The 8,258-nt window shown below is 50.2% G+C and overlaps 5 protein-coding genes across 5 annotated transcripts; 3 read left to right on the top strand and 2 right to left on the bottom strand.

Moving 5' to 3' along the window:
- Nucleotides 1-338: 338 nt before the first annotated feature.
- J4E82_010387 (uncharacterized protein) lies at nucleotides 339-1,591 on the top strand (the record flags this gene model as incomplete). Its single annotated transcript, XM_051736599.1, has 2 exons — nucleotides 339-1,158; nucleotides 1,209-1,591. 2 exons carry the CDS (start codon nucleotides 339-341, stop codon nucleotides 1,589-1,591), a joined length of 1,203 nt encoding a protein of 400 aa, XP_051583659.1.
- A 462-nt stretch (nucleotides 1,592-2,053) lies between these two features.
- On the top strand, nucleotides 2,054-3,346 carry J4E82_010386 (uncharacterized protein; the record flags this gene model as incomplete). Its single annotated transcript, XM_051736598.1, has 2 exons — nucleotides 2,054-2,752; nucleotides 2,885-3,346. 2 exons carry the CDS (start codon nucleotides 2,054-2,056, stop codon nucleotides 3,344-3,346), a joined length of 1,161 nt encoding a protein of 386 aa, XP_051583658.1.
- Nucleotides 3,347-3,753: 407 nt separating this feature from the next.
- J4E82_010385 (uncharacterized protein) lies at nucleotides 3,754-4,387 on the bottom strand (the record flags this gene model as incomplete). Its single annotated transcript, XM_051736597.1, has 2 exons — nucleotides 3,754-4,100; nucleotides 4,165-4,387. 2 exons carry the CDS (start codon nucleotides 4,385-4,387, stop codon nucleotides 3,754-3,756), a joined length of 570 nt encoding a protein of 189 aa, XP_051583657.1.
- Nucleotides 4,388-5,004: 617 nt separating this feature from the next.
- J4E82_010384 (uncharacterized protein) lies at nucleotides 5,005-6,216 on the bottom strand (the record flags this gene model as incomplete). Its single annotated transcript, XM_051736596.1, has 3 exons — nucleotides 5,005-5,313; nucleotides 5,360-5,571; nucleotides 5,622-6,216. The coding sequence occupies 3 exons, from the start codon at nucleotides 6,214-6,216 to the stop codon at nucleotides 5,005-5,007; spliced, it is 1,116 nt and encodes a 371-aa protein (XP_051583656.1).
- Nucleotides 6,217-6,750: 534 nt separating this feature from the next.
- On the top strand, nucleotides 6,751-7,986 carry J4E82_010383 (uncharacterized protein; the record flags this gene model as incomplete). The annotated part of the gene is made up of 1 exon (XM_051736595.1): nucleotides 6,751-7,986. One exon carries the CDS (start codon nucleotides 6,751-6,753, stop codon nucleotides 7,984-7,986), a length of 1,236 nt encoding a protein of 411 aa, XP_051583655.1.
- Between the last annotated feature and the right edge of the window lie 272 nt (nucleotides 7,987-8,258).

The following is an 8,258-nucleotide window of genomic DNA, read 5'->3' as shown; positions in this document are numbered from 1 at the left end:
AGTCTCAGTTCGCGATTCTAAAAAATGTCTTGGCAGTCAATCAGGTCAGTTCACTACCTCCAGACTGACAGTTTGAACCGCAAAGATGAACTGACAACTGACTGATTGACTGATAGCAACTCTGATTTCACTCAGGCCAACCTCCACGTCCGATACACCTGGCTCCATCAGCTTTCCCTGCGTTGAACCCAGAGTTACTGCCTGCTGCACCATTCCAAGGTCCAGCGTTAGACGTGTTCCAGGCGAGGCTCGAAGCTCTCGTAATCTCGGAGAATACCAGATGGAAAGGCCCTCCCACGGTTGAGGTCCTTGAGTCACACAACCTCAAATGGAGGAACATGGGAACACACATTATTACGTTGGCAGGTTTCTCAAGACTGAAGCGACTTGATGTACCTATGGATATCTTAGGACGTCCGCACGACATTGTGTTCTCCAATACCAGTAGTCTGGATGTGACAAAGCACGATGGCACAGCGATTATGGATCGTGCGCTTCCAATGGGCAAGACGCTGGCGGAGCTACGTTCCAAGGTCTTACCGCTTACTATGCAATATCTTCACCTACGATCATGCAACAAATGGATGTTTGCCCTCTTGCAAAGAATCAACGAAGTCCCTGTGGAAGAATTGAGGCTCAGGCACGTCGAGCTGTCTTTCGAGCCATCGCCTAACAGCCTTTTGATACAGTGCGATGCTGCAGATCTGGGTCAACTGAATTACTCTCAGTTACTCGTAGATCTTGACCGTAAAGGAGTCAATGTCACTTTCCATACCGGACCGCAAGGAACTCTCGTGGACATGCGCAAAGAGATCGAGGCGCTTTCCTGTTTGACGACTATAGAGACCTGGCACTACTCGATCACGCACGCGCCATTCTCCAAGTGGAACCCAGAAGCTATCAGAAAGCGTCAGTCGCTGAAGATGGGCTTTAGATATTTCTTACGGCACGCTGACCACCACTCACAACTACTCAATAGTCCCACTTTCAACCTAGAGTCGTGGACACAGAGCGCCTTCTTCCACGGCACCAGGAATAGTAGATGGGACCCGCAGCTTCTGGATTCAAAGATGAAAACGAAAACAGTCGGGTCTAGTGGATGGAATGAGAGGGCTCTTGGGAAGCACGCACTGAAGCGACGACTTTCACCGTTATTGAGTAAGCTCTGATCCAATGTGGCAAGAACAGCAGGCTGACCAGCATCATAGATTTGGATACCTATCAGTTTAGCCTCCGGATCAAGCAGAGTCTTACACCGCTACCTAGAGAAAGCCGATTCCTTGGTGCTAGTTTCACTACCATAGACGGCACGCGCGCACAGCCTTCAGATCAGCATCGAAACACAGCGAAGAAACCTCGTACGTACGAAGAGAAGCCGAAGCGATCGAAGCGTGCTGAGTGTGTTGAACTTGAATCGCACACAATAACCGAGGTTCACAATCTACAAGACGATATAGACAGGCTACGGCTAGGACCTGGCAACATCATTAGCATAGATTCCCAGTTCAGTGCAACACTGTGGGCCGGTGTCAAATGGAAGATGTTCCTGGAGGCGAACCCGGCCACACGATGTATGAAAGTTCTGGAATAGCTTAGCGCTCTTAGAGAAGGTGGAGAAAGATGGCGAGCAGCAATGGCCCTAGATACTAGACCTATTTCTGTCAACATATGTTTATGGAAGGCCTTTTGCACGAGCCAATACCTATACCTTACCCTTGCTAGATACAGACTTCGTATTGTGAATTGCGGCTGTACAACGCGCCGCGTAAACTAGCCGTGTGGAGATCAAAGTGAAAGCTATGTTGCACGTGACGAGACCGTGCGCTTCCCTATCATAAAATTCGCCCTAAAATTAACATACCCATGTGTAGCACACGAAAGATTGGCCTGTACACAAGTCTGTGAGTACGAACCACGCTGATGATAGTCTAAAGCTGCCTGTGTGCAAGTCAACCACTCTCGCTGTTGCCTATCGCTACCTCGCGCCGAAACCGCCATATTATACCGGTAAAATCCTTATACAACCTGTCCAGGTTTCTCTAGTTTGTCCATAATGTTCCGTCGGTCCTTCAACTCCTCCCCAGATCGCGAACGTACGACCATCAACGACCTCCCCGATGAATTGCTGCTCAACATTGGCGCGCACTTCACAAATCTAAATCGCAATCGGGATCTTAGAAATCTCGCGCTTACATCCAAGAAATGGAAGCCTATTGCGCAGGAATGGCTGCTCATAGAACCGAGGTTCAATCTCACTTTCATTGATGGGTACATGTGGGAGATGGGTCATCGGTCGCACTTGCTGTCGCGCGTCAAGAAGTTGGAAATCTGGAGTCGCAGTGAAGGAAGAACTTCAAAGACAAGACATGTTAATCGCATCGGAGTATACGTATACCTTACCGACGTCATCTATAACCCGACCCCCGCTCCAGATCACATAACACAGCAAGCCGAATTCATGGAAATATGCAAGACCGTGATCCAGCATTACGCCGCCAACAAGCGACACGCGAAGGACTGGATCAACTCTATCACGACAGACGTCGTTGCCGCACTATTTGGCGTTCTTCTCTGCGTACTCCCCAACCTACGTGAGTTGAACGTCAGCGACGCGTGGCTAATGGATTCTCCTTTCTTCGCCAACACACGTTCTTCGTCCGCCATCGCGAACCCTCCACATCCATGGTTGTGGAGACACAGCTTCCTCAGTGGCGCGCTCGCAGCCACACTACCTCGTTTAACAGTGCTCGAGGTGCCCAGTGACATGACGGCTTTGTGTGGGAACACAACGTCATCACGCTTTTTGATTTCCGACGTTTCGAGACTCTAAAGGAAGTCATCCTTACCATGAGAGCAATCGAAGGCCATACCATCGCGCGCCAAGGAACACCCAACGCCAACCCGAGAGATCTTTCCGAGGACACTGGAAACATTACGTATCAGCGAAGCGACGCATATCACAGCTAATTTCCTCAACGATCTCTGTCTCGCCAAGAAAGCCTCCTGCTTTCCCAACTTGAAGCGGGTGGAAGCTTACCACATTGAATATCTAGAGAATACCAGGGCTCGTGCCGATCTAGCAAGATGCCTAGACCCAATAGACGATGTGCGCGCCATGTTCCGCGATGCTGAGGTTGCGGTGTATCTCTATTTTCCACCCTGGACCATGAAGACGTGGGAGTCAGAAAGTGGCACGCCGTGGAGAATGAAGACTGAGCCGGATAGGCTACGTCGTGGAGAATATACATGTTATCGGAAAGCTATGGGTCCCTTTGGAATACATCAGGAACCGATGGATAGGATTGAGATTGAGTGGGATGCCGAGGGAGACGCGGTCATGCTCTAGGGTAGAGTGTACATGTTTATGGCAATGAATGGAATGTAGATTAGTGTCAGACACTGGGGTTTTAGATTTTGCTCAGGAAGCATCACTGTACAGTATCGATTCGAGCGTTGGAAAATACAAGAAAGCAACTGCGGTCTGGATCATGTGTAGAATTGGCACGAGGTGGTTACACCCAGAAAAGTTTTCAATCCTGATGAGGGCATACTAATAAGCTAGGAAAATGAGGTGAAATCAGATATATCAGGCGGCGTTTTACCCCTCCCCCATCCAAGTCGAAACCCAAACCAGTATAGCCTGCCCCGCAATCTCAACGCGTGCGGCTGATACCCACATAGCTCTTTCCTCGTCGTGTCAAATTGCTAGCTGTCCCTTCGATCATTCATGGTCGGCACAGCGTTAGGCTGCATCTAATTGGGTGCAGCAACACAGTGGTGATCGCCAATACAATGCGTGCAGCACGTCCTCGTCTCACCCGGCGGCGCGTTTCTTCCACAAGGAGACCAACTCGGCAAGCACTGGTTGGTACAAAATGTCAGCTCAAGATCCGTCTCAGCTCCACAGTTCTTGACCTGACTACCAGCGGGCGGCTTTCCATACGCCCACACGATGCTCTCACACGTTGAATCCGTCGGCTTGAGGGTCATGGTACTTCCGGCAAAGCCGTCGCCGAAAATGTCGCTCATATCGTACCAGATCTGGTTGACGTCGAGGTTGTACGCGAAGATCGTTTGGCTGACGTTTGGCTTGAAAATACCTAATGGTAGGTGTGCGAAGTCAGTGTTTGTCTCACATGCAGTCCGTACAAGGGCATTTCTTACCGCCTTCGATTGGTGATATCTTGATCGCAATGCCTCCAGATTTCGGGTCAGTGACGAAGGATTCACTGTAGGATGTGGCAGGATTGACGATGTGTTGGTCACTTATGCTACCACCAACGGACCAGAGATAGATGGGCTCGGGGCATTGGTTGGTAACGATCGCACGACCTGCGGCATGGACGCTTGCGATGATAGAAAGAACTGTCAATGCGTTGAAGAGCATCTTGAAGTGAATTGTCAACTGGAAATGGTATCTGAGGTTCGAGATGCACACCCCTTGGAAACGAAGCCATGATGGACCCTTTTATACTGTAACGGGACTCAGCACATAGCGTGGCTGCTCCTCGTATTCGAAGCAACCAGCTTGCTACTCTTCTCTACACAGGAGGAAGCTGAGTGCACCGGTATGACCGAGCAGTTATCAAGAACCGAACTTCTTCGTTAGGAGTATTGGTGGCTGTCGCGTTGATTGGACAGCTATTTTCAGCCTCCAATGGGATGCGCGAGCATACGGATACCAATCACATGGTCCCACGTCTGAAGACGCGCTAATTGGTAGCTCAACGTCAGCTGCTACATGGCTAGGTTCCCTAATCTGTACGAGCTTCTTAGATGCCATTTCTGTGTGTAAAAGCTCGTATTCATGGTAGACAAAGTAATGGCTGTGTGTAACAGTGGCTGGAGAGCATCGCTTCCCTCGCTTCGAAAGCATGAATGGAAATTTGATATGTGAAGGTTACACTTTGACTGTGTCGGAAATTCTTGCTTGGACGGGGAAGATTTGTAGACACTATTGGGCTGAAGATCCTGTGATGCTGACGTCAATCAAAAGCACGATGTTTATGGCACCTCATCGACACTGTTGATTGCTTGTGTCGGCGTGGCGTTTGCACCTTCGCGCTTCTTCCTGCTCATCTCATACACCGTTTTCCTCAAGCGATTGATACTGCCTAGTGGCTGGTGATCAACCATACCGTCCCATGGGTTCAGCTTCATTGTGTCCTCCCAGAACACTCGTCGCTCGGCGCTCAGGGCATCTTGCGGTGGAAACTCAACTGTCGCGATCGTCTGGTATGGTGCGGTAGCTTCATCCCACACTACTGATCCGTCTTCAGTTGGATGATGATCCGGTGAGGTACCTAGCTGAATCTACTGGAATCAGAACAGCGCAGCCGACAGTTACGACAGGACTGACTTTGAACTCATACTTGGCGCCGTTTTGGGCAAAGTATTCCGACAGCCAGTCTCGAAGCACTTCTCGAGAGTCACCACTCTTGACTTTCTCGGTTCGGTTCTTCATGTCGTCAAGCACTGGAAAAAGCGCCATGTGGCCATACCAATCCCCAAATCTAAACGCGCTTTGCGTGTAAAACGAGTGGCTGATCATGTTGGTATTCGGAAGCATACCTGCTAAGATGAGCGAAGACGAAGACGCATTGCGACAATAAAACTCATACCAGGTGCGCTTTGTTTGATTGCATCTGTCCTTAGTTTCGTCGCTGCAGCCAGCTTCAAGGGACTATCAAAGTACTTCTCTCTCAGTTGCATGATCTCAAGACAGGTATCGATGTCGGTCAGTTCGATAGACGGAGCGTTGTTAAAGAAGAAATCCTGGGTACTAGCCTCAGGGTCAGCGCTTTGAAGCCTCTTTCCCTGCACTCCAAATACTCGCATTCCCAGACCGCGAGGCCCAGGTTCCTGGTCGGCCTGAAGAAAGACAGGCTCGTTAGCATATCGTGCTGCAACATCGTAAGTCTCCCCCGGGGTCTTGAAAAGGCCTTGCTGTAGATGTGCCGGCAAATCCGGAAGCACAGTCATCTTGCCCTTGACGATGCCCTGCGTCTTGACGTGAGTTGCCCGATAAGCATGCCTGTGCTGATCGAAGTTGTGCTGTTGCATCCGGTTCATCGTCTCTCCAATCTTCTTTGCCGTCTCAGCCTCGTTAGGCTTTGGTGCCTCCACGCCAGGCGCATCCCAGCGAAGGTAGGAATTGTTCGGCGGGGCGGATGAAATAGCACGCTTCGCGCTGTTGTATGCGTCTGAAAGAGACATTTCGAAATGCAATGTCTACCAGCCTTCCAGGACCCAGCGATACTTTACATGGGTCTGGGCGTGAATGCCGCACTAGTTCTAGCGGAGACGTCATAGATACATCATCAACTGCAGCGCTGTCAGTAGAGCGCGTTTCGACACTAGACAATTAAACCTTGGGAAGATACAATATTGACATGGTAGCAGCGTCGAAGGTGACCGTAATGGTTGCGTGTGATGATCTGTGAGGCTCAAGCATCGACGGATTGCAGGACCTGTTTCGATCGGTCTGCACTGAGATTGGCAAGCGCTAAGCTTCATGCAGCCGCTAGCGTGCTCCCATAACCTTGGAAAGGCATGACACCTTGACTATGCCGCTTGTATCGACTTGGCTTTCGACGAGCGCGATGCCAAATTGACGTCAAGCAATATGGCATCTGCTTCGCTGTCATTAACATCCCCCACTGGTAAATCACCATGTCCCCGTCGCGCCCATCATCTTCACATCCCGGGTCAACACACTCGTCGGTATCTGGATCCTCCTCCACCGAAAACATGACTTCCCGCGCCAGACCCATCAAACGGCGCCCACGGCCTGCGGAGAGAGAAGACTACAACCCCACATATCTGCCGTGGAAGAAGCGCTTAGACCATTTCACCTGGTCATGGTTTGAATGCACCATGTCAACCGGCGCCATCGCGACACTTCTTGGCCAACAACCATACAGCTTCCACGGACTGAAGACCATTGGAAAGATTTTCTTCATATTGGACATTGTCCTGTTCCTCGCGTTCAGCGCCTGCATCACATACCGCTTCATTCACAACCGCGGTTCTCTCAAGCTCAGTCTGCATCATCCTCACGAAAGCTTCTTCTTCGGAGCCTTCTTTGTCTCTATTGCGCTCATCATCTATTGTATTGAACTTTACGGCGTACCATCCAGTGGACCATGGCTTGTCAAGACATTGGAGATACTGTTCTGGCTGTACGCAGCAATCGTCATCCTGGTCGCTGTCTTCCAGTACCATGTCATATTCGACCGACGTGAGCTTCCCGTTAAGGATGCGATGCCCGCTTGGATTCTGCCGGTATACCCATTCCTTGTCTTGGGAGTCTTAGGCAGCACACTACTGAAGAGTCAGCCACCTGGCCCTGGTTTCAACATCTTTATTGGCAGCGTCACTTTCCAGGGCCTAGGCTGGACCATCGCATTCCTGATGCTTTCGCTCTACTTCACACGTCTGGTCAACAGCAACTTACCTGAAAAACCCAAACGCCCTGGCATGTACGTTGCTGTTGGCCCAGCTGCATATACCGCCAATGCTTGCATCGCGCTTGGCTTGCAGGCACCAAAACATGTCCCTGAGAATCTGTTGGGAATTACTTCCTTCCCTGTTGGCGATGCTTTCAAAGCTTTCGGGTTCATCATGGGCGTCTTCCTGTGGCTGATCTCCTTCTGGTTCAGCGCCATCGCTACCATCAGCATTGTCATCAGCGCCAAGGAATCGCACTTCACGCTGAATCATTGGGGCTTCATTTTCCCGAATGCCGGGATGACGATCGCGCTTATTTATATCGCCAACGCGCTGAACAGCCCAGGGATCAAGGGAGTGTGTAGTGCAGCAACTATCATCTTGGTCATGCTATGGATCCGGGTGGCTGTGCTTAATGTCAAAGGCGTACTGCAGAGGAAAGTGTTATGGCCAGGTATGGATGAAGACATGGAAGATATTGAAGGTCACGGTCACAAGCCGGGCTCGGACCAAGAAGACGGTGACGGGGAAGTATAGGAAGCTGTACCTGTCAAAGTATGATGAAGTCTATTGAAAGAAATGTATAGTAATGTTATTAATGGAATTGTTGACATCGTCCATCGATGCAAACCTTCACTGATCGCACACGTAATTCTGACAAGCGCAGCCTCCGCGCCGTCCCATTCTTCATGCAGTTTTTCTCAGCAACCACAACACGAACTTGACCTGCAACTCGCATATCGAAACCAAGCCTTAATGTCATTTTATAACATTTACCCTGACATAGCCATCGACTATGCGGTATGTAA

The sequence above is a fragment of the Alternaria postmessia genome (assembly GCF_024291825.1).
Source record: "Alternaria postmessia strain BMP 2775 chromosome Unknown scaffold_122, whole genome shotgun sequence".
Lineage (NCBI taxonomy): Eukaryota > Fungi > Ascomycota > Dothideomycetes > Pleosporales > Pleosporaceae > Alternaria > Alternaria postmessia.
Note: the sequence above shows the minus strand (reverse complement) of the source record. Positions and strands in the feature narration are given on the sequence as shown.